This window comes from Rhea americana, unplaced genomic scaffold (genome assembly GCF_003343005.1).
Source record: "Rhea americana isolate MKP2758 unplaced genomic scaffold, rheAme1 scaffold_68, whole genome shotgun sequence".
Classification (NCBI taxonomy): Eukaryota; Metazoa; Chordata; class Aves; order Rheiformes; family Rheidae; genus Rhea; species Rhea americana.
The window spans coordinates 4,337,125-4,363,463 of NW_028186845.1; the positions used below are offsets into that span (position 1 = coordinate 4,337,125).

The 26,339-nt window shown below is 42.8% G+C and overlaps 1 protein-coding gene across 1 annotated transcript in view; it reads right to left on the reverse strand.

The window, feature by feature from the left end:
- The window catches only part of KDM2B (lysine demethylase 2B), a 108,448-nt gene that overhangs the window by 26,509 nt on the left and 55,600 nt on the right, over window positions 1–26,339 (reverse strand). Inside the window, exons 8-9 of the mRNA XM_085321044.1 lie at window positions 21,530–21,984; window positions 13,115–13,201 (exon numbers count right to left, since the gene is read on the reverse strand). Of these exons, the coding sequence (XP_085177170.1) occupies window positions 13,115–13,201; window positions 21,530–21,984 (542 nt within the window). The remainder of the gene's footprint in view (window positions 1–13,114; window positions 13,202–21,529; window positions 21,985–26,339) is intronic.

Consider the following 26,339-nt stretch of genomic DNA (forward strand, 5'->3'; position numbering starts at 1 on the left):
AGCCTTTGGGGGGGCGCCCGGCGGCGAGGCTGCCTGCTTGCGGCCCCCCGCGGGTCACGGGGAGCTGCTCCCCCGGCCCGGCACGCACTGACGGCCGCACGTTAGCGCCGGGGGCGCTCAGCTCCCCGCGGGGCGCTCAGCTCCCCGCAGGGCGCTCAGCTCCCCGCGGGGCCGCCCCGTGCCCGGCGGCACCGTCGCCTTCGCGAGGCCGCGGCGGCGGGTCGAGGCGCAGAGGCCTGAGCGCGAGCGCCGACCTTTCCCTTTCCCAGTGAAGTTTATGGGCCTGTTTCAGGGGAAATCCCGATTCCGCTCCAGTCACTAGGATTTTGCCTCTGGCTCCTACGCCTACAACACAGAATTAAACAGGAGATTAAATATTTGCATGCGCTGAGCTACCAAGAAGCCATAAAGAAGCAGATCTAATGGCCTTTGCATCCGGATTTTTGACGAACGAGTTTCTCGCTCGCTTCCCCGGYGCGTGGCCGCAGGCAGGGCCCCGAGCCCGCCGGCAGGGGCTGCGCCGGAGGAGAGCCTGCCGCTCCGGCAGCGGCGCTGCGGAGCCCTGCTCGACGCGGCGAGCCTGGCCTYGCACTGAACTAACAAAATACTCTAAACACATACTCGCAGCTACTGCTGGTGAAGGCAACTGAATCACGTCGTTACATGTCCCTTCCTCTGAATACCTTAAACATCCATTTTTCTGTTTGCCCTTCCATCCTCTCGCCGACTCACGTTCGAGTTGTGACTAACTGAGGGGATTCACCCAAATTCTGCTCATCTGCGATGCCAGAAACGAAACACGTTTACTTGCAGCACGTTACGTGGATTTTCAAAATACAACCAGACACGTCCAGCTCGTCTCCTCAGGTTTCTCTCTTCCCCCATTGTGCGCGTGTACAACCAGGAGCAGACGAAAGCGGAGGCACGAAAGGCATGTGCCTAAGGCCTTGGCTTTCCGAAGCACAAGGCAGCATGAGACTCCAGCGTTTTCTGGAGGAGAAAGGCGGGGGGATGCACTTCTAGCTACAGATCTACAAAGGAGAGCCTGGATACGAAGGAAGGATAACTGACGTGACTGCAGCAACGCCTGCTCTGCTCGAGCGTGCCTCCAGCAGCGGCACAAGCAGGTGACCCRGCGTAGGAGGACGCCTGGTCCCCGCCTGGCCACGGGGTCTCCACGAGCCCTGCGCCTATTCCAGCCTCACTCGGCACAGCCGGGCTCGTGCTCATCCTGCCTCTCCAGCCTTCCGGCTCCGTGAGCCGGATGGGAGAAAAAATTGCCACATTCCCCCAAGGACGAGCCACCAGTCACCCTCCGACGAAACGTCGCTCGCAGCAARTTTACATCGTGACGCAGATGAGCCTACGCCTTTCGTCCGCCGCGAACGTTAGCGCTCCTGGTATCTGCGTTAGCCTAGCCGGACCGCGCCAGGTCAGTGCCGTCGCGCGCCCTGCCCCAAGCCTCGCTCCTCGGCCCCCGCCGCCGCGGGAGAGCGCGCGCTACGCCGCCGCCGCCTCCAAGAGGGACGGACGGACGGACGCCACGAGCGCRTCCCCACTACGAAGGGCGCGTTACYGGTGAAGACCCACACGCGGAGCTGATCTCGGGATGATTTTCAGATGCCAGGTAAACTTTGCAGAGCTGGTGTTTAAAGAAAAAAATGGATAGGATGTGATATAAAATAGCAAACTGAGAATTAGTGGGAGAAAAATGTTACAGTACAATTAACTTTTCTGATTATAATTGCTCTTCAAATATCTCATCTTTTACAAGAGCAGATAACCATTCAAAGAAATATTTAATACACAGAAGGAGCTATTAACAGAGCATTTTTCCAGCTCAAATCCTTCAGCTTGTCAGCACTGGAGAACACTACTTTCAACTATGCCAAACAGTAAACGATCCTTGTATGAACGGTTCTAGTGTAAATTCGACTGGCCTGGTACAGCTAATATCAGTTAGAAAGCAAAATAAGCAAAACTGACTCTAATCATACTTGTATTGGCAAAACTGTGTCCATACTTGAGCTTTTCATGGTGTAACTCAGCAATAAATAACGTCCTTAATTAAACCGCCGAAGCGGTCTTAGTGAGAACTGGAGGAAAGGAGACASCACCTTTGATCCGCACCGTGGCTCGGACCGCCCCTCACCTGAAGTCATATATAAGTCTCATCAATACCATAATCTGCTCCACAGAAACCAATTACGTTGTCACAAACTGAGACAATAAACTCAAGCAAGGAATGAACAGCAGGAGCAGATGAGTGCCAGAGAACCAGATTTTATTCTCATGCAAATATCCTTACGTAGTAAAACCGAGATGGGGGGAAGAGGACTACAACCCCGGCACGACATGCACTTGGCTCCTGAGCATCTGCAGCACCGACTGATTTCAGCTGCCAACATCAGTGCTCAGTTGTAAACAGGATTAGTGTTTTCACAGTAGACGCTGGAGTTTCTTTGCTGAACGATTTTCAATTTGAGATGGAATTGTTTTTAATATGGTGCAAATACATCTTTGATTTAACCTTCCCTTGAAACTTATGCATCTTTACAGAATACTATATTTAGCTGATATTAGAGAAAACATTTACATGGAGACAATTGGAAAAAGGCAACTCCAAACTGGTTTATGTAGAAGTCCTTGAAAAGAAGTCCTGTGATCTGAGCTTCTACAGCTTTCTAGGTGGCAACACCTATCTTTTTGAAAAGGAAACCAGTTGAGGTGTTTATGAATGATTCTTGTCCTGTACGAGAATAACAGAGTTACCCAACAGCTTTCTAAGGATCAGTGTTTTGGTGTAAGTGTCTATTCGTATGAAATACGATCCTAAGTCTTGGGCCCAGGCAAATTTCACACAACCTTTCTCAACACCCCGGCCAATATTTCAGTGCTCTAAACATAGCAGTGACCTTCTGGCAGTCTAACATGTCTTCAAATATCCATCTAATAGCATGATCTTACTTCTTCTTACTATTAATTTAATCTGAACTATGACAAAAGAATACTCACCAGATACACTGAGTATCCCTCGTAATCTCTCTAATAAAGTCTAATTGATTATTTGCAGATTAAATAATGAAAATACAGATGAAATAATCCATTGATCACTCCCCTCCATGTAATGCTTAGTGCTTGTCTTCTAACCAATACCCAACATCCGAAAGGCAAAGGCGGCACGGGTTATGTTAGTGGAGCTCCTGAAGGCCAACAAAGTTGGACTGTTACAGTACAGCAGAGGAGCAGCACCCAGAAGGTCGAGAGCCCAGGCAGAATGTGCTAGTGACAACTCACTTGATCTCTCTCGTAAACCTTAAAAATAAAATCCCACCTTCTTAAAAATACAATAAATAAGACCACAGAGAGGGCACTGAACATCAAGTTCATCTACCACCCAAGACATGAGCATCTTGGGAACCTGCTGATAAATAAATGAGGTCTGCCACCTTCACAGCCTCTGAGCTGTGGAACCTGAGAGACTAGCATACTCAACAAATTGTTAGATCCAGACCTGTGAAATTACTCTCTACATGAAAAGCYATGGGTTGATTGGGACTGTGCACTGGCAAATGAGGGAAGTCCTGCCATGCTTCCTTCTTCCACAAATCCTTATACCACTGAGTASTTCCACAGCATAAACAGTGTGTCTCCAAGAGCCATGTTCTGCCAGTAAATGCAACAGCTAGTGAAGTGAGCTCCTAAGAAGATAAGAAATGACTGCCACGCTGTGGAGGAACTTGCAAATAGATGCAGCTGCTAGCTGAAGAGTGGATTAACCAGARTATGTATAACCTGCTTTCCTGTATGTGGCTCTGTGTGCTGACACACAGCACCAAAGACTCTTGGTGAGACAACCAGTCGCATCCAGCATCTGAGCAATATTCAAAGTCTAGAGACCAAACCCAAACATTTAGATGCAACCAAATGATGCACTGAAATGTATGTAAAGGAAGAGTACTCTTCTTCATGACTACTCAACTGTCACCTACAGACCTGATCTGCATTTGCAGGAAAACATCCAGGACCAAGACAACGAAAACAYGCTAGACAAGTTTCAAAGCTACTTAGCTTTTATTGGGCCTTCTCCATTTCTTTTCTCAGATTGCAAGTTTTCAAAGAGGAAAGTGCTTCTATGCCTGTTGTATCTGGTCTACTAGAGCCTGCAGAAAAGTCATAAAGTTGAAACAAGACCTCATTTRTATTCTCAGCAGAGTTTAATTTCAATGTGCTATGGAACTAAAAGGAAGCCATCTTCTCAGGGACAGAACATACAATTCAATTTTGTTCTGAAAAGTGTATGCAGGATTGATGTCCATAATTACGCAGCATGTACTGTGGAATGACAAACGCCTTCCACATTGCTCTGCCAATGTGCTTCGATCCAGAAACAGAACTATTAAACGCTCAGCCACGTAACTCAAAGCTTCAGTGTTTTTAACGTGTGTGTGTGGAGGGGAGGATGAAACACCAGAAGGATGTTTAAATACTTAGCCAGATTCAAACCTTAGCTTGTTTTGTTTTGTTGGCCAACTCAACAATGAACGTAGTGAAGTTTCTGGTGATAACATTTGAGACACATCAATTCATTTCACATACATAAAGGTCTTGGTACTAACGTAGTTTTCATCAGCACATCTACTACCATGAAATAAAGAGAAATAGCTGTCTTGTAAAATGGTAGTCAAGGCCTTAGTTGGGATAAATTAATGTTACTGAATATTCTTGCACATGCATATGGTGGACAAATGTCAATGGGGAAGAATACATAATTCTTCTAGTACGATACTTTGAGGACATGAGTTTGAAAATAGAGATGTCTGTTCATTTTTTCCAATCCATTCAAATTTATACTCAGAATCAAAATAGCTCTAATTTACCTGTTTGATGTATAATCACATAAAGACATCGGTCAAATTTCAAAGCAAGTGGCTGAGAGTTGATAAGAAGGGAAAATATTAAGTCAAAGATGGAAGATTAAGAAGGTGCTCATTCAAGTCCTTGCTATTTATAATTACTCCCTGAAGGGAYACAATATTTCAAGTACAGCCTCTTGAGGTGAGAAATAATCTGTCAAGTCACCAGGCAGAGCTTTTAGAAAAATATTGAGGGGATGTACAGTGACGCTCTTCAGAAACATTATGTACGACACACATGCACCAAACCCTGAAACTCCTCTGGCCTGCATGGAGCTACCACACGAATGAATTTGTCTCGAGCGCTAATGTTTCTACGAGACTGAAGCAGTGCTCAGAAAAATGAAGGAAGCAGGCAAGGAGCTGCCTTCCTCACCAGTGCTGCYGCAGGGAAGCAGGCCCACGACACGCTCCCTGTGGCTCCGCAGCTCTTCCTCCTTTGCCCTGCACTTACGTGAGTCTTCAGTTCTGCTGGTGCATCAGGTTTTCTCCTGTCCCCAAGTGTAGTTAGCAGGGAAAGTGCTTAGGTTTGTACACCCAAGAAGGCTCCTAAAAATTTCCCCAGCCCTCACCTATGTGGTTTTGTTTCTCCATGGATTTGTCAGGAGCCAGAACACAAGTGACTTTCTGAATAAACTGAGTGTTCTGCCACACAGCAATTACTAGTCCTACAGTGTGAAAGCACAGAATTATTCCAAATTATTTAAATCACTGATTTCAATCGCAACTGAAACCAGTAAGGAGAAAAACAAATTTAAGTTGATTTTAATCTTAATTTTCTTTTGTGCTTAGTTATTTTCTCGAAGAATTACCATTAGTATCTGATAACTACTAAGAAATGTCTGATTTGTAATAAATTCTGAACTTTACAGTATTTTTTTAAAAAATCAACAAAAAGGATCCACAATACTCGTGTATTTGCGTATGCAAATGTTCTTGCAGACTATCAGCATTTAAAGTCGTTGTTGACACCAAGCAGAGTTCAGGCAGTGCTGTGTGAGCTCACTTCAAACACCTTTAAACTGGCATCTGGCAAGGACAAAATGTGACAGTTTAAATCTCCTTTTCACTCCTGTGGCACTTGGAGTGACTGATGTAAAATTTGATTTGAATCACAACTAGGAAAACAGATTGCACAAGAAATGATACAGAATTCTTTTGGTGTATTTCTGACCTTTCCTTTTCCCCTTTCCAGCTCTTTTTCTACRCTAGAACTACTCATTTTTTACTGTAATCCTTAAATGCTTGTTTTTAATTGACAGTATTTGTTTTCAAATATTTTCATATTCTCACAAGGGAAGTACAAGGCAAGTACAAGAGCCCTAATGGCTCTTGGAAGGCTGGTCCATCGTGGGGAATTTGGCACAGGTTTTGCACTGCTCCTACCAGGAATGTGGCTTTCCTGGTGGGAACCCCGGGGCAGGCTCCCGAACCCGACGCTGGTTTGATGTTGTGCCATTTCTACATGCTCAGATCTGTTTCAGACACCATTCTGGTTAAAACACTAATTGCTGTAACTAGTCCCTCAGTGCTCTTGCTACTGAGGGTGGAGCTGGCCTAGCAATAGCTGTGGTAGGAATTCTTAGTAAGCAAGCAAGTAAAAACTGGAAGTATTTACTAAAAAGCTTTTAAGAACGTTCTCTGTCCACCTAGCACCTCTTCCTCTGAATCTGAAGAGGAATGGATACAAAGCAATGCTGAACATTTCTGAAAAATCAATGGTGGTAAACACAGCCAAAGCTTTTCAAACTGAAGCTTCTCTGACTTCTTGAATTTATGCTATTTTTTTTTTCCAATTTCTATATTCAGATTTGTTGTGTCCATCAATTCTTAGTCCATTTACTTACTATTTCTTAAATTTGATCCAATGCACAGTGTTGCATATATGTTCATAAAACTAGAGCCATACGTAAAGGAGCACAGTTATTAAAAGCTAGTAGATCATCTTCCCTTCCAGCAATCTTAACTATCAAAAAGAGGGAAAAAGTGTCCTTGCTGGAAGATGGCAACAGACACATCAGTGTGCCCAAGGACCTCTCTTGGACTCTGGATTTGGAGAGTGTGACTAATATCACTGCCTGTTATTATTTAAAATAGAAATTATTGCTGAAGAATCCAACACCCTTTTCATCACAGGTATATATTGTCTATTTTTTGTATGCTACTTAGTTCGGACTATGAACAACAGTCAGAAATCTTATTTCCARTCGAAATTTGTTTATGGCATGTTTATACTCCCTTGTTCTCATGCCAGCATTGTCCATTAGCTTAAGTATCTCTTCTTTCCTGGTGTTTATACTCCCTAAAGTACTTACGGAGATGACAACAGTCATCTCCCCCCTCAACTTTGTTGTGCCAGGCTGAACAAGAAATTGCATCTTGAATACTGTATGTGCTTCAGCAGTCCCATATCCACCCTCCTCTCAAAACTTCTACAGTCAAATTAGAATAGTGGTTCTTCAGCTTGGGAGTAGGAAAAAAAAAAAAAAAAAAAGAGAGAGAGAGAGAGGACTGAGTAGCAGTAACTGGGACATAAAAAAGCCCTGGGCAGCGTAGAAAAGGTGCACAGAAGACCTCATTCAAACCTCTCCAGATGTGTGATCACCGTATGTCTGCTCTCCCAGCTCTTCAGGACACCGTGCTACAGCAACTGTCTGGCCCAGCAGTTTCTCAACTGTATTAACCAGCCTTTTGTTTCACCTCTTGCAGAGTAATTCATTTCTCCCCTGAGAAACACAGATATCTAGGATTTTGCAAGACATTTCTAGTAAAAATAATGAGGGTAAAAAAATAAACTGCTGGAAGATGGAAATTGCCATTAAATAGTATTGCATGCTATGGTTGCCCACGATACCAGGAAAGTGGAGTCATTAACTCAGAAGGTCTCTTTCAACCCTATCTCCAAAAAAATTCCTCCAAAAAATAAAAACCACCCCCAAACTAGACTATGTCTGCCTTTTGTTTTTGATCACTTTTTCTTCCTGGATCTCAGGCACTGATACATTGCTATGAATATTATCTGCAATGCCAACACTGCAAGGAAGGTTGTTTTTAAACAAAACTATCTTCCAATTAAAAATTCAGTTTGTGGCCTTTACTAATTAACAGTACTTCTTTAAATAAGGATATTATCATTTCTTTATGATACTTTTCAAATATCTTCTCTTAAAACCAACAGGTAAAAATTACATGAAAAAAAAAGTATGAACAGAGGGCCAGAAAAACAGCCACATATTCCAGTATTGTTAGCCAGACACTGAAAATTACAGCCTTGTATCTTGTTCTCAGTTAAACTCATATATATTTGGACACATGCTACCATTACAAATGCAGAGACTTTACGTTTATATCAGGTAAGAGGAATGAGACTATAGCTCACAGTCTGCATTTCTAACTCTTCACAGAACAAGAGAGTCCAAACACATTATGGTTCTTTAGAGCTGCTCTTCATGGATGACTAAAGATCTTTATCACAGTAAAAACAGAAGATATTGCCACAGAGTGTAATTATGTGCTACTAGAGCTGGCTGTTGTCTTCCAGAAATAGGAAATGGTTTGAAAAATGTGTGTTTTCTGCTTGGGCCATACACTGAGTTCCTTAAGAGAATGTTACCCCCAAATCCCTTTGCAGAGAAAATGGGAAGTTTGATGTTGTAGGGCTGAGCAAACCCCGAGAGTGGGCTTTAATGTGTGGYTTGATGGTAGCCAGCTTTCTACGCCAGTGATTAGAGATCTGTGTCACCACACTGGAAACCTAGACTTGGGCCAGGCTCTGCTCTCTTTTTGCACCAAGCAGAAGTTCAYGTCCCAGGGATGGGGAAGGAGTTGGTTTCTTACAATTATTTCCCACTTGTCTTTGGCCAGTTAAGAGACTCCACTCGGAGGCCAGAAGGCAGTAAGCAACCAGCAGGACGAAGCGAACCCGAGGGGGAGCTACAATTCAGGCTGGAACCTGCACCARTGTCAAGGGGACAAGTTCAGCATCAAGCAACCTGAGCAGGTTGTCAAAAAGGAAGACGGTCTGACTTATAAAAGAGGTGATCTGCGCCCAGCCCAAGAGCCACAGGCAGGTAGTTGAGCCAAGCACCTCGCTTCCCACCGCAGATACCGCTCTAGCGTTTACCTCTCTCAGACTGAATCTCAGRGCAGCAAGCACCGAGGTGTTCTCCCTTTCTGATGGCAGACTACTGTTACGAAAGACAACAGATACACTCAGCCCCAAACGAGGACAGCTTATCGTTATGCAACCCCCCAAAAGAGAGATGGGTACGGAAGCGTGCAGAGCCGCGGCTGCATCCACGCTAGGCAGCCAGCTAGGGAAAACGTGCTGGCCAGGCTGACGGTACCAAAACTGTCAGTTAAACACCATGATCAGCATGCTTCAAACATCTACTCAGACCCGCAACTCTGATTCCTTGATGAGGACCAAATTAGGATTGTTGTACACATCCGAGGATTTCCAGCAAAGTKGAATATTCTAGTTACATAAGTCATTCTGAGATGGAGAGTCCTTTTGAACATGGACTGTTTTACTCTACAGCTGAAATAAAAAAAGCAGGTTCTTGTTTCTCCTGAAGGAGCATTTGCAAAAAAGGATGCCTCCTGGAGTACGATAATTGGGCTAGGTAATTATCAATGAATAGAAAAAGTGGAAAAGACTCAAAAAAGCCACATAAAGATGAATAAATCTGATTGGAAGAGGTGTCTATAAATCACATGCCATTTCCCTATTACTGTAAAATAATAATGGTTCATATGTCTTTCTATGAAACTTTCTGCCAAAAGTCTCACAGATCTTTGTAAACATTAATTTTACCTCCCAGGCAGGGAAGCATCAGCAGCATCCTCTAATGTGGGAAAGCTCAAGGACAGGAAGGGCACCACTTGCCTCCTACGAGACAAGGAGGCTGCAGCGGAGTTGGGAACAGAATGCAGACTCTTGCCTCCCTGTTCGCACATTAACTGGAAAATCATCAAATGTCATCTATTTAACCTATTTATTCTATCTCCTCACAAGAACATTTCTGATCCTTCTGTTTCTTTTCAAAGTGAGTACATTTTGAGAGAGAGAGAGAGAGAGAGAGATGTAATACAGCTGACAGCCCCAAACACCTTTAGAAAAGGTAGTCATGAGCAATGCAGCACGGTGGGACCACAGCAGATGGATGGGACTCTCACACTTAGTTAAACCTCTTGCCCATTTATTACCTTATCCACTATGAACTGTGAATTAGGGTAAGTGTACCTGCTCCTTTCTAAATCCCAGAATTTCACATTCTTCAAATAACTGCTCTGCAGCATCAAACCGCGCACGCTGTTGCACTGCCAATATGTAAGAGAAACTGTAACTCAATTTTAAACATGAGTATTAGTAAAGGCACATTCCTTCAAAAGCAGCTCAATATAACTAAACAAGCCCTTCCACAGCTGGGGTTATTCACAGAGTTGAAAATGTCCCCRGGATCTCCTACTTTAGTACGAGTTCTTTCCCTCTGCTCATTTTCTCTGCTCTATCTCTTTTCAATACTTGCCTCTCTTCTCATCCTGCTTTCTCTCCATTTCTAGTCCCTTCCCCTCCTTTCTTTAGAGTCATTTCCATTTCCTTTGAAATGTTTTGGCATTTAGTGCTGGCTTTATTCTTCCTCCTCCATCTGCTGCTCTTGTCTTTCTAAATCTTCTGGAGCCTTCTCTTGAGAGAAAGCAAGAGCCACGTTTTCGGCTTACTGCCTTCTCCTCCTGGATTTCAGTTTGCTTCTCTTCTTTTTTCTTTAAGGATTTGGAATCAGACAATCCTCATCTCCCTGGAAACTTGTACACCAGCTATAACGTCTTCTTTCCAATCCCCCAATAGCTGGTACCATGCCGTATCACATCTGCTGCTCCCTTTAAACACTGGTATCTCGGGAAAGGCATTGTTAGGTGTTTGGCATTTCTCACACATACTATAGGCCAGAGGAGCTACACTATAGAAAGCAAAATTCCTGGTAGGTTTGCCTGCCCCGCTCAACGGTCGTGGAATCTTCTGGCCACCAAGCCTCGCTTCTCCACCTGCCAACCAATTTCAAAGGGAGTTTCCCCTTCCCTAAGGGTTTTCTTCTGTTTAAAATCTTCTACTTCATTATCAGGACTTAAAGGGAACAAAGGAGAAAAAAACAAGCTTAACCGCTTACAACTTTGTCTTTATACAAACTTCCTCTATATTGTCTTTCCAACATGTTATAATTTGAGGCTCAAAGACACAACACTAAGACACGTCTTCGTAAGGTGCTCACTCCTTGGCCTCCATACCCAGGCGAGACGGAGCTGCGATACCTAAGAGGGTGCGAATTTCTCCCTGTTAGAAGGGAGCCCACGGAACAGCCAGCGCCTTTTCGGAAACACGCAGCCGTGTCTGCATGTGTGCACTTCAACTAAAACATAATCTGCCACGTAAGCTCATTACAGATTAAGGAAAATACATGTAAAGAGACTGCTGAAAATATTTCTTCTGTTACAAATTATTTGCAGACTTCAGTGTGAAGTCCAGCTCTGTGTTTTCCTTGTATTCGTTACGAGCTGATGTGTGTATTTGTTTGTGATTGCACCTTAGCATTGAACATCAATAATGCCTTTTAGAAGGTTTTGCTTTCAGAAGGGCTAAAAGAAATAAGCACAAGAAACTAGGAAAATAAAAACAGAAACCCAAACCTTGCAGCCAGCAAGATGAATTTTGCAAAGAGGGATAAGATTAAAACCACAAAAAATATAAATCTTACATTACAGTGATGATGCCAATGCACAAAAATAACATATAAAAACGAAACATTTACCAAAGATTCCAAAGTGAACAAGAACATTAACACATACTAACGCTTACAAAAGCTTCAAAATACCAGATCCTTACTTCTACCACAAGCCTCAAGCTCAAAAATAGAGCACAAAAAATTCAGCTGTTTTCCAGTTCTGTTTTCTCATTTTCACACACCAGTTTTCCCCTGGTCACAAGGGGTTTTCTTTACTCAATGTCTAGTGTACACTTCACTGGTAAATGAACAGCAGCTATCAAAGCAGTGGAGTGGAGCATCTGACACCTATTCAGGTGTCAAAGTTTTACTCTGTTGTTTTTAAACAAATAAATGTTTTAAACACAATGCATATTCCTATGGATCATCAAAATACCATCAAAAAGAGAAATATGTATTTAACAAGATAAAACCTATTTGATATGCARTCAGCTGCAGACCAAAAAGAAACCAAGAAGCATTCTGCCCCACTCTTCCCTGGCAGTATCTCAAGTCTACAGTCTCTTATTTCCCATTTGAAAACAGTATATTCTTATGCCTACAAGTGATGCTACAGCAAGTGCACAAGCAAATTAAGCAAAAACAGGGGAAATAATTCACTCAGTTAATGATTTGAAAGTTATTTACAATAAGGAACAGATTTTCAGATACAAGCCTGATTTATGTTGACTGACCCTTTCAGCATTTTTAGAGGAATTGTGTATTATAAAACTAATTCAGTGAAGAATAGCAGTAAAAATAGAAGCGATGAGACATCTTCTAAATAAGCAGAGCGGCTTTTACAGCATGCTGAATAACTGGAGTTTGGTAAACATACCACTGTTATAAATAACATACAGTCCTTTGATATTATTCTTTAGTTAATTACTTCAAATTCTTCACAAGCATTAATGAAGCCAGCCTCACGGTACTCCTACCAAGCAGGAAAAATTTCTCCCATCTATAGGTAGCAAAACGAAGATACAGAGAATGAAAACAGCCCTCCAAAGTTACAGTGACACACTTGGATAGAGAATACAAGTCTCTTAGCGTAAAAGGAAAAATCTCCTCTCATCCGGATGAGACTATTTACTATGTGACCAGCCTGTAGAGTTTACACAACATTTACATTTACACAAAACGTTAAATCAACATTTTCAAATTTAACTGTGGACTAGTAAATGACCAACACCTTTCTAAGTCTCATACAGGTAAATAAGGCCCAAACAAATTATTTTTTAAATGGCAATTGTAACAATTTATCCCTACTGAGGCATTCTTATGTTCTGCTTCAATGCCTAATTACAAACCCATTAAAAATAACAAGTAATGTTAAAAATGCTAGCAGCTGCTGATCGTCTAAAACACTTTGTCAGATTATAGCTAAATAAATATCAAGACTTAGCACAACAATGATTATTAATTGTAGCTTATTACCTTTGTGGTCTTCTTGGGCCAGCTGACCACAGGGACACCAGAAATGGCAAGATTTTGGTCATCATCAGCATGCTCCTTCAGAATGTTCTGTTGCAAATGAAAACAGTTTCATTAACCAGAAATACATTTTTCTAACTTAAGAATGCAGAGATCTATAGAACAGCATGCTCTACCCCAATCAAAGATACAGGGCGACACGATTTCAGTTATATTAAGTTACCATTGCTTCCAACCTCCCAGTTCAGAGTGACACTCCTGCACCTGTCATTAAGATCCAAACAGTGAAGGTTCTTGCAAAACTGACAGCACAACCAAACACAAATCACACCAGATATTACAGACTTCTTTAGAACTGGTGCATCCAAAGACTGGTGTTTTTATACTGGTTTCAGTTAACACCACTATTACCTCACCCTTTAAACTCCAGGTCTGAACCTGAACGAGGACTACCACCATCACCACAACCACCACCCTTTCTCCTAATCAAGTCTCCAAAAGACCCCACAAGCACTGAGCTCTGCCACCACTATTCCTGCCATCACACGGCATCCACTGTGCAGCGCAGAGTAACCCTCACATGCCTGGTCACATCTAGGAAAGTCCAGCTACAGAGCTGTGCACTTGAACTTTTCATCTCCCCACAGGTGGCAATTCCTGAACACTGTCATCTCCACCGGCCTTCCTTCCACACTGAAGAGCAGGGCAGAGCAGCTGCAATTTCACCCACTTTATGTGAGGTGAGGCCTTCAGGTTCCTGAGCATTCACTAAGAAAGGATCTGACTCTGCATAGCACRGTATTAAGGACAAAGATTGGCTTTTTCCTACCCTCGCCTCTGCCAAATCTTTTTGCTCTGATGCACAGTCCCAGAAATCTCATGAGTGGGTTGCACTGGCTTGTACAGCTTCCCCCACTGTGAATCACTGCCATTACCGGGGAGCTCAACAGAGGTGGGGAAGAACGGCTTTCAAGCGTACTCAGTGGTGCAGCTGGGAATATTCCACATTCGTTTCCTGTGATTCTCAATGTACTTACTAACTCAGCTACAAAGTTCTTAATTTGGGGTTCAGGTAGCTAAAAAAGAAAATAAATCCAAACCAAAAAAAAAGGTCAAGAACCTGAAGAAGGATGCTGCTGAGCTGCTGAAAACCAAAGCCCAAACGAGCTCTAACAGGTAAAGGAAAAATAATGGCTCCAATATAGCAAAAAAATTGCTCCAACATAGCAGACAAGAACCACAGGTTGGAAATTAGCTCATGACAGAATTGAGGAGGTAACTCCAGACWACGGAAGTCAACGGCGTTGCTCCCAATTACACTAACATCTTGAAAAAAGCTTAACTAGACAACAATAGGCACTAGATATTCTCAGTCCCCAGTGTCGAGCTTTAATAATTAGAAATTTCACATACTAAACTATTAAGAGTTTAAAATACGGAAATTGTTTTAATGGGAAACACACTTTGAATTATGCAAAGAAATTCATTTGTAGTTATCCAACTAAACCGGAGGATGTGATGGCATGTTGCAACCCCAACAGCCTGAGCAGATGGGCTAGTAGCACTGGGGCTCAGACCAGTCCACGTGTGGGCATCCCTGGGGCTGGCTTTTCCCCGCTGGAGCTCAGTACCCTGTTGGATTCGGCTAAATTCCCCACTCTGTGTTTTAATTAGAGATATTTTACTAATAGAGGCCACAACACTTGAACAGTGCTGCTTCTTCAGGTATGATCATACCATACCAGTAAGGCTATTCTTGATGCTGGTTAACCTAAAAGCAGCCCCAAKGATCAAAACAAGCAATACTAGTAAAGGCAATTTTGTCAGCGCAACTGTGGCCATGCTCAGGAGCTCCCCGGGAACAGCCTGGCTGGTTAGGAGCAAACCACAGCCTGGTTTGTCCAGTCCAGCTCACATGTGTGGTGGAAACCTGTAGCATATCTCTAGCTGAATCCTCCTCAAGCGAAAATTTGCACGTACAAGTTAATTATTGGCTCTTTATTGACGCAAACAAGGTAAGCGAGCACCTCTTTTTTTCATGTCCTTTTTACATTTAGGCAGTCATTACTGCATTAACTAAACTGTGACTACACTCTGAAAGTTAGTTTTCAACCCTGAAAAGGTAGAGATCTTTTGTGGTTTTAAGGGAAAGCCCAAGTTCTCCAGAACAAGAAGGCAGCTTGAGAACCATGTAAGTAAGAGACAAATTACGCTCTCTTTACTTTGCTGCTCTTGAATTTGAAAGGTTGTAAGGCAGAAAACTGTAACATTTCCACTAAATACTGTCAGAGACCTAGAGTTCGGTAGAAAGCAGAGTATATTGCAGGAATTTGGCAGGATACTGAGAGTTTCTTGTTATAGTATGTATCACACAAAAATATTATCCAAGAAGCAACTTAAAGCTAGGGCAGTTTGTCATCTCAGCCAGCTGAGAACAATGGACATCTCAGCAGCAGAACCACAACCAAAGCCCGGCTGCGTTGACTGCAGCATCAAATGTCAGCACCCAACAGGCTGGAGGAGGCAGACGTCTGCTCACCTGCTCAAAAGAAAAAAAGAAAAAACAAAACAACAACAACAACAAAAAAAGAGAGAGAGAAAAGCCATGGGGCTCCGGTTCGACAAAAACCCACGACGCTCACCCAGCACACGGCTGTCTGATCCGTTACACTTCATGGCTGTGGTGACAACAGCAGGTATGAAGGAAAGAGGCTGATTAAGTATGTAAGAATTCAGCTYAACCATTAATTTCACAAGCACAGCAAGGAATACGTCCCCTGAAATGCATTCAGCAGAGCAGTTTTCTTCTGTCATCAGAATGAGGAGGGGGTAAGATTCTTGGCATGAAAAAGGAAGAACATATTTCAGTAGATATCATCTGTCTTGCACAAGAATCTGCTGCTGCTGCCAAGGAGTTACAGATATTTGACAAATTCTGTTCTTCCAGCTGAGTTTCCTCTGCCCTGATGGAYCTCCTCAGCCCCTTCTGAAGGGCAGCTTTTCGACTCTGAAGTGGACACTGCTACGAGACACACGACAGTGATCTTGCAATCATCTTCCCCAACAGCAGCGAAGGAATTACCATCCCGCTRGTAACACAACAGAAATGTTGGAAAAACTACATCAGTGGCTGCATACAGACAAGGATCATTGGCACAGTCCTGTGATATGGGCTGCAAACTACACCAGGTGGTAAAAGTACAACCTCTCTCCTCCACGCATAAATTCACCCCGAGCGCATCTTTACTAGACTGCTATATCATCTGACAGCTAAATATGAAGTGGAGAAGCCACACAATGAAACTTTTTCAGTCCCCAGAACCACTACTTAAGAACAGTTATTCCTCAGTGGTTTTTCTTTCTCTTCCCTATCTGTTCACTGCAGGGACSTTCTCCAGATCTAACAGTTCGGATGCTGCTCATTTTAAATTGAGAGACTGGGAGCAGGAGTTACTGCACTGTTTCATATCTCAATTTGAGGCCACGTATATATGGAAAACAAGATATTATTGCAGGCTGCAAGTGCCTCCAACAGTAACATCAACAGCGCGGATGTGGTGGCAAGGGCTGTCGCGCATCCTGGTTGTTCACCCTGCCAACAACTACACTGCCAGCGCTCAGTCCTTCTGTAACTTGTGTCAGCCAAGCACACTCAGGCAGGGTACGCTGATCTGTGCAACAACATCCCCTCCCAGTTGCTGCACGTACACGCTCAGAGAGAGCCCAGCCGCAGACTCTCGGATGCACACAGAACTGCAGCGCCGCTGCTGATTGTTCAGGTGCCATCTGCTAGGGAATGAACGCTGCTATCAGCACTAGCTGCTTGGAAGCCCCCGAGAAGCTCCTCTGGTAACGAATACAGGTCCCACGGGACAGAATTCCCATGCAGTAGAGCTGCAGCCAACAGGAGTTTAATTCCTTGCTGGAGCTGAGGGAAGAGCTGACCCCCGGAGCAACGTGGCATGCTCCACAAATAAGCTTCCCTTGCATTGCTGCACTCCATCGATCTCGGTGATAAATGGGATCTCAATCTGCAGAGGCATTTACTTGGCACTTCTCGATTGCCGTGTCCCCACCAGATAGTGGCAGTTAGTTAGGAGCTTAGGTGACGTGTAAGGAATTTACACAGGCTTAGTTTAGCTTTCAGTCTCCCTTCTCATAAGGAAAAATAAATTACTTTACTTCAAAGAGTCTCCTCACCTACTTGACATCAAATAGGCTGTATGAAGCTGTAGCTGCATTTGCCACAGAGAGCAGTAATCCACTCACCCATCCTTTAGTGAATCATCGCTTCAGGAAAGCAGGAATTCTTTGCAAGTTACCCTGATTTGTTTTGTGAAACTTCACGTCGCTAAATAAAATGGTTTCCTTTCCCCAATTTAACTACCCATATCCTGTTTTCTGAAGCACACTGAAGCACAAAAAAAGATTTAAATGTCATACAGAATAGTTCCTGAGTGTTATTTCATTTAGAAAKAAAACTGCTGTAATAAACATGGTTTTATTTTCTTCAGAAACTTGTTTAAGACTTTGAGTGGAGCAAAAATTTTTAGATATTCTGTCAGAGAGACTTCTTGCTATGAGTTTGTCAAAAACAACTCTCAAAAGGGAGCCCTGAAAGGGTACTTTTTCTAGACTGTATTATTAAGGTATCATACACAAAAAATTCAGGTTGCCCAAGAAACCAACCTTGTGCAAGTGTGCTGTGACTGTATTCAGCTACATGGTCTGTACTGTTTTTCCTGCAGGATTGCTGCCTCCGTCCAGTCACACAGATGGCTGCTGCTCTGGATAGTCAGCAGAGCGAGGTAAAGATGCAGGGCTTCTGCTTACTCCACTGCTAATGCTGTCAGCAAAATCCCCACATTATTTGCTGTATGAGTTGGAAAAGTGGTATCAAATTAAGAGGAAATACGATTTCATGGTCAAGAAGATAAATACTATTCTGGAAAAATGGATTGTATTCCTCCCTGTGCCATGATGTCTCTATGTGACACAGGGCAAATCTTTTAAATCAAGTTTCCACAGGCAGTCACGTACAGTATGCTCCTAGGCTTCCTCACGTCCGACTTGGGAACTGGATGCTAAAGACCAGAACTTCTCCACGGCAGAAAGGCAAAGCAATTACAGTTTTAACACCATTAGAATTATCTTTTGCATATCCCATTCTTAAATAACACTAACTATTCTGAAAATCATGTCAAAGGCACCTGAAACTAATATCCTGGAATTAATGGCCACTTTTTTCTTAATCTCTTTGTACCTTAGTTCCCTACCTGTGAATCAGAGATAACAACTGCTCATCAATTACCACTTGTGAAGCATAGGACTACTGTAATGATGAGTATCGCTGGGAATCCCAGGGAACATTCATATCACCATGTTCAGACGAGGGCCTGAATGGCATGAAGTACCTAACGTATACTGAATAGCAAGGACAGAACAAAAATCCTGAGTAGCTGCATCCTGCACATCAAGCAAAACAGGAATCCTGTTAGGAGCATTATATTAGCTAGGCTATTATATTAGTTCTAGACAGACTATTATATTAGTTCAGCTCAAGGGGCTGAACTCAGTCACTTTGCTCTTGATACACTTGTTTGGTTTTTTAAAAGCCAACAGACTGACTAAAATAAAATGYATGTTTTGGCATCACATGGATTTCAACAAGATGGGACCCCTTCTCCCATTGCACTGTTCTCTGCCACGTGAACTAACGCGGCGACAGCAGGAGCAAGGGGCTGCTGCACGCAAGGGCCCAGCGCCAGCTGGGAACAAGACGCACCTTGTCGCGGACAGCTTGCTGACGAGCAAAGGGATGCTCAGCCTGGGGAACCGGGGCTGCGCTCCRCATCTGAGGGGAAGTGTACTTACGCAACCACAGAGCTGAGCACAACTCCCCTCTCCATGCCCAGTTCCTTCAGAGCGCCTAGCAAGCGGATAACGACAGATGTAGACCACGCGACTGTAGGGAGAGTTGTGGAGCAAGCAGACTATGAGGTTTAATTATTTACTATGCTGTATTGACTTTCATTCTCTGAAACCTAAGGGCTGCCTTGTATGTGGGCCAATACAGTAAAGTAGATGGATAAGAAAGAGCAGTCCTTTAGATATTGTTCAGGACAATATTTATGAATTAACATCCTTTTAAGAGTTCTTGCTCTGAAAATCAATCAAAAGCTCAACACACAGAGGTAATTCCAGAGAAAACAACTTTGCAGCAAGTATGATATTTCAATGTTATCATGAGGCTCTAACCAGCAGGGAATCATAAATATCCAGATGCTGGGCTACATCCTGATGGTTACAGTGTGTGCTGGCAAGGAGGGAAAGTTTAGAAGCAGGCAGTTTTCTATGCAGTTATCAAAGGAGACGGAACATCAAGACTGCAACTCTGCCAAGATAAACAAAATGAACTGGCAGAAGCCCACTTAATAACAGTTAAAGCACAGTATCACCGAAAAGGTATCACTTGGTCCATTTTGTTCAAAGTTCACTTACAGTTCTCCATCTCTGTAGCTAGTGAATCCTCTGCTCTGCAGAAGGAGGAGAAAGCATATACTCCTACACGGTGCTTTAAACCAGACTCACATATGGCATCTTGCCTTGCTCTAGTAAGATGTCTCACAGCGTATTGGAGTATGTCACCAAAAGAGCATGCATGATCATATTCTGAACATCTGCACAATTTATTATGTGTTGTACCCCTTTCTAGAATTTCAAGAAGGGGCAGCTTATTTTTAAGTGAAACTTGCTTTGCGCATGAAGCTTGGAAAAGTAACGCTACCCTTGTTTCTTCTTCACTGCTACAAATTCAATTCCTGGTCTTGAAGTTTCATTTTGATTTCCGATTAGAATATCGCTGATCACAAAGCAAGTCAGTAAATCTACTGTCATGAATGCATCCATGCTCACTTTCATATACAAACTAGCTGATTTTGCAAGAAGAGATTTTCTGAGCTCTTCTGTTTTACCAAAGCAAGCGGTGTGTTATCACCCTTCCAGGCTCCAAGATTGCAGAATATGGTTCCACTGTGTGTTGCATATTTACAACCTTCTTTAACTGGCTTTGAAGACRTTTCTAAGCAGCTGTTACACCACTTATACTGAAGTACAGGCTCCCTTTTTACCATATAAACTTGTATTTTTCCTCAGATTGTGCCTTAGGCAGCTGTCATGTATAGAACATATGTAGTTGAAGAAAAATAAATAAAATCATGCTGTATACATAAGCAGAATAAAATCAGCAGTCCAAGCACAAGACTAAAAATTAATACTTATAGTTCCAAATCAGGTCAAATTGCCACAGTACTGAACCTATAGGGAACACCTGAATCATAGAATGGTTGAGGTTGGAAGGGACCTCTRGAGACTACCTAGTCCAACCACCCTGCTCAAGCAGAGTCACCTAGAGCATGTTAGACAGCGTTGCAGCCAGGTGGGTTTTGAGTATCTCCTGAGAAGGAGACTCCACAACCCCTCTGGGCAACCTGTTCCAGCGCTCTGTCACTCTCACAGGAAAGAAGTTCTTCCTTATATTCAGGCGGAACTTCCTGTGTTTCCGTTTGTGCCCGTTGCCTCTTGTCCTGGAATATTTTGGTCTTAATTGACAAGTCCCAGCAAACTGACAATAGTACGCTGGACTCAGTTCTTTGAAAAGGGATTAATAAGCCTATTTAATACAATGTGAAAACAAGGCATAGAAAAGCTAAGCAAATAGTTCAAGGTGATGCTGCAGATCAGAGGCAGGTCGAGACTAGGAGCAACAAGACCATGTCAGTCTTCAGGAGGAATTAATCTTGAAGTCACAGAAAGTACCACCTCTGCAATATTACAAATCTCAAGACAAGTTCATCATTAGAGGGCCTTCCCTCCTCACACCACCTCTGAAAACAGTACATTGTACCGGCAGAGAATAATTATCAACCTATAGAGGGCAATGGAGGAAAAGAAAATGAAAAAGGCAAAAAAAAAGGAAAGCAAATGCACCTGAAAAAAAGCAATCTTTCTTCTAAATTAAGGTCAAGAATTCGTATTTTGTGTCAGTTAATCAGATATATTCTTCAAAGAGACTAGATCAAAAATGGCAGATTAAGACTATAAGCAGGGTTCTTTAGACACAATTTACATGTGGGATATACCAAATCCTGRACTATAAGAGCATCTAAAGTTTTGGCCACTGAGTACAGGGCAACTATCAGAATGGACCCCATCAATTAAATCAGATTGCGGTGCAAAGTGGTACAATGGCTTTTGTTCAAGGCACAATTCCCTTTCTGAGGCACAGCAAGCCCACCTGAGGTGGTCACTGCACACAACAGACCATCCCTCTACTGCAGAACTTTGCTTTCTGAACTCCTGCCACCTCCTGTGCTCCCTGTATACAGTTTGTGTAGCTCAGCAAGCTATCACACCCACCTTCATGTCCTCTAGGAGAGCCTGGGGATCTTCAATACCTTCTGGAACACACTTCTTGTTCTCTGGCAGAGATTCAAGCTTTTCCACTAGGGCTTTTAAACCCTTCAGTTCAAATTCTGTGAGGTGAGTCCATTTGGTTGAAACTTCTGTAGCTGGAGACCCTGTTGGTGTTTTGGGATAGTCCGTGGGGGTCGTTGATTTTACGCTGTCATCTGATTCATTAGACAAAGTTCTTTTTAGGTATCTCATTACTGTGGCTTTTTGTTTTCTTCCTGCACCTTCCTTCCCTTCTGAGTGTGTGCTGTTGGGTGAGGAGGAGCCATCCACCATGGCTTTGGAGTTCTTATCCAAGCTGTCGTCCTTCTCCTCCTGGATATGGGCATCACAAGATTCTTCATCCATGTCTAACCACGAATCTGATGAATAGCTGTCTACGCTGCGCTTTCCTTTTGCATCTGAAAGTTAGAAAAAGAATGCTGAATGTAATTTCCAGCTTACATACTCCTACTACTGGGTCTAGAAACTGCCCATTTAAAGGCCTTTTAAGTATGTGACAGAAATTAAGTTTATTCAGCTGATTTAATTTTTTTTCCTGTTTTTTGTTAAAATCTACTCAGTTCAAACGGCTGAGAAAAGCTAAGGGAAAAAATATGCTTTTTTCAAGGATTCAATCCCCTATGTCTTCAATTAACAGTAGGTACAGCTCATAATTCACACACAATTAACTTTCCAGCAAATTTGAAAGAGACCACATTCGACAATCTTTACAGCTTTAAGATAAAAGTTTACACAGCAAGAGGAGGGGAAAAAATGATGGGAAGCAGCATGTTAAAATGCTGTGCATCATCAGTCTTCCAGGAACTCTGTACAGGACAAAGTCAACTTCTCAATACTCTTTCTCTTTGCAAGCAACTGTTGGTAAAGCAAGAACTACCACTTGCTACAGGGCAAAGGATACTGTACAAAATTTTTAAAGCACTATGCGAATTGTCGTTGTTCTTTTGAGACCGAGAAGTACAACTACACTTAGCTTACAGATAAGAAGCCTAAAACCACTGAAAAATGAAGCCACTGACCCAGAGTCACATGATACTGTTATTCTTMATGCAGTCCCTGATGCATTCTAGGTATTTCTCAGGAAATTTTAAAGGCAAGTTTAAGTCTAAAGAACTATTAATCTTAGCTTTGTAATAGGTTTTCCTCCTAAAAATGAAATTCACGTTTATCCAACTCAGTTCAACTTAGCAGTGAAAGCAGTGCCAGGAAGTAGTGGCCAAGGTTCCCTAAAACACTGGTCGTCTTATGCTTATTAGACCTGATTGTCTTTACTAAGTGAATGATATTGAACTGCAGCTGGCAACAACGAGAATTTCTGCAGAAAAACACATGGTAACACCATCCAGTTAATGTGAATTTTAATATTGGCTGCAGTGGATATGAGATCAAGTTGCATACAAAGAGCACTCTGCAAAGGAAACAGAAGTCATACAGAAAAAAAAAGTGAACAATTAAAGAAAAGTTTCTTTCACAGCTTCATTTTCTTATTTTCAGCAGGCCAAAATCCTGAGTACTTTCATGCTTTCCAATGCAGTAGTTTTGGATTAGGACAATGTGAATCATTCCTAAGGAAGGATTAAATGAAAATTAAAGAAAAAAAAATCAGCATCCAGTTGTCTAACAGAGAGATTCAAAACAAACACTGAAGCCCAGTTCCAAGCTGGCAAATTCATCCTTACGACAGCGAAGCTCCTTGTCTCTTGCACAGTCTATGCCATCTTCTCACACAATGTGTATGTTATTTGGCAGCTGAGAAACAAATATGCAACAGGTAGCAGTAAATCAGCTATCCTGCGGCAACTCTCCTAACTGCTTAACTTTGCAATTCTAAATAAAAAGAACTATGAAATCAGGTGCACCTATGTGTACTAGTCCCCGAGAGAAACGAGCTGGCCACTTTACTTCTTGCCGCTTCTCAGAGCAAGCACGCTGATGTTGTAGGTTCTGCTAAAATCAAGYGTCTACTCCAGTCTACTCATCCAGGCACATTTGAATTTTTCCTCAGAACCAAAACAGCTATAAAACTACTTCTGAAAGGCATATTTAAGCTGAAATGCCTGTGAACAGAGATAGCACTCACATAAAACAATATCAGCTACCAGCAAGGGCAGATATAGCCACATCCAGCTCCACTTGCAGTGCTGGCAAAGTTCCTCTCCATATTCCTCCACTAAGGCTTTACCATGATGTACTGCAGAGTGGATTTTATGTGTGGAGGTGGTGGCATGCAACACTCCAAAGCAGCCCCTCCTCTCTGGTCTGTGCAAAAACATCTCCACACTTCTCCTTAGAAAAATAAAGAGGATTAGAAAATATCGTAACCAGAATATTTAAAAAATACTATGTTATCTAACTTACTTGCACAGTTTTTCCATCCACTTCAGCTAGTTCACTTATCCATCTCAGAGGGCTATTCTGACCAGCCCATGTCATTCTCCCATTTTACAGCTGAGAAAACAGATGCTTGGGAGAAAGAACGATTTGCTCATTATCACACATCAGATCTAGGGCAGAAGCAGGAATGAGAAYCCAGTTGCTCGGGTTCAGGGCTGGAGCCCTCTCTCTAGACCACACTGTTTTGGTTCCTATTTGACAAACGCTTGAAGTACAAGAGGCTAGTYTAGATGGGAGATGATACTGAGGAAAAGGAGAAGGTGAAAGCAGGTACACAGCCCTGCACTACCAGTACCATCACAGTGTCGTTAACTGAAACTGGTACAAATCGGAACAAAGAAAATTATGTTTCTCTCTTCCTATGCTGTGGCTCTGCTGAAACAGATTCCAAGAACTGACGGCTGAAATTGGGGCAAATTATGAGCTTAGGTAAGGCCTAGGAAAGTGGGGGAGATCACATCATAGAAATGTGAATAATTTACTGCAAGTAATGCTCTAGTGCTAAGAGAAAACAGCCTTGGGAGAGGTCTCCACTTTTTGCCTCTTGCCCTAATCTATGGAAACAAAAGGCAAGACAGGAGGTGTGGAGCATCACAGCATCCAGGGGAAGCCAGCACGCACGGGGCCCAGCACTCCTGTTCATCCAGCTGTGGCTGCTTTCCTTGCTACAGGCTGTTGTGCACACAGCAGGCACTGCTGTGCCAAATACACCTGRGTATGGACAGGCAGTCAGTAAGTATAATCATGCACACAAAAATAATCTAAATCTAACTTCAGGATAAATSATTACTGAACAAGTGGCCTGTTCTTTGCAAGCCTGAAAGTTAAACAGTACTGGGCCTAGCTTTACCTGTAGGAATAGGGCTTGCTAAAAACCTGCAGTTAATCAGGTCAAAGAGTATCACAGCCCATTCCGGAGCACTACAACCATCTGCTGCTGCTAATTAAAAAAAAAAAAAAAATCCAAGAGAATCAATAATGGAAGGACAATTTCAAGAGCAGGAAAGTGCAAGTCTGTGTTTTCAAGTGTTTGGTTGTAATGCAAAGGGTCATGATTTTTATTTAATGAAAACCATTTCTGACTCGGAGCTACCATCTCCTGTGAGCTAAAGCTCTACACAAGTGTAATTTGCATTTACTTCAGCAATAGGTACATTTTAGCATGTCTCCCCTTCCCAATCTTGGGCTTTGCTTGCTACAGCTAGGGGTTGCTAGGCAGCTCCCAGCACTGCACTACTCCTCTAGCCCAACTCATATGAAGGGAGTTTCCTAGACACTTTGCCTGTTGGCAGCGTTTTTCTTTGGGCTTTTCCTTCCATAGTGGCATCCCTCCACACTCCTGAATGTACTTCAGCATCCTGGAGTATCAGAAGACTCAGAAAAATAGAGAAGAAGGGATCAGCATCCTATTAATGCAAAAGCCTTGCCTATTGCCTGCCAGAGGGGGGGGRGGGGGGGGAGAAAAGCTGAAGGCTGCAACCGCTGTCTTGCCAGAAGAGATCCATCATTTTTGGAATGTGCAGAGATCTGTTCCTGGTCTTGTCTCCATCGGGCATATTTATACACAGCTGAAGAGCCCAGGCATGCCCTACCGACGCAAAGCAATTTTCAAACTACACTGGCAACACACATCCACAAAAGCTTTACAATAGGCTGCAGGTTAGAGTTAAGCAGTAAGCAAAGGGTTAATTCTGTACTACCAGACCTCCACTGACTTGGAGTTTTTAAGTTTATGAAGTTTCTTCACTGAAGAACTCTCCTATTAAGTGCAACAGTTGCTTCTTATTATTATTTCAAAGAGGTTATCTGTTTTGGGCTTAAAGAGACAGACCTAACAGACCTTCATCCCTCTTCATCTCAAAGCAAATAAAAGCAGCTTATCCAAACCAGTCAGTAAGAACAAGGAGCACAGGCCTGACCACAGGACAAAGAGCTAGAAATACCTCTTTTCTACAGCAATTGACTTCCCTGTGGTTCTGGGCAAATCACTTAACTTTCTCAACAGTTTATCCACTTGTACAAGAAAGATAATTATACAGTTTTCTCCTTTGGTGAAAAGCAACTTATCATGTTATAGAACTTTAAAGAAAGGGCGGAGGAGGCATAATAATAATGAAATCTTTCTAACTTCTTTACATTAATCCAGCAYGTAATATCTATCTTGCCACTCCCAATTTCACAATCTGGCACTGTGAATTGGGAGCAGCAATTCTTACTGGTCTGCTAAAGGCAGGAATGACATTTTCACTATCAGAAAAAACTGAGCACACAGAAAGTACAACACTGCATGGAGCATCCCACACAGAAATCACTCACTATAATCCAGTACCTGTCCTATCAAYAAGCAAATCCATTCTAT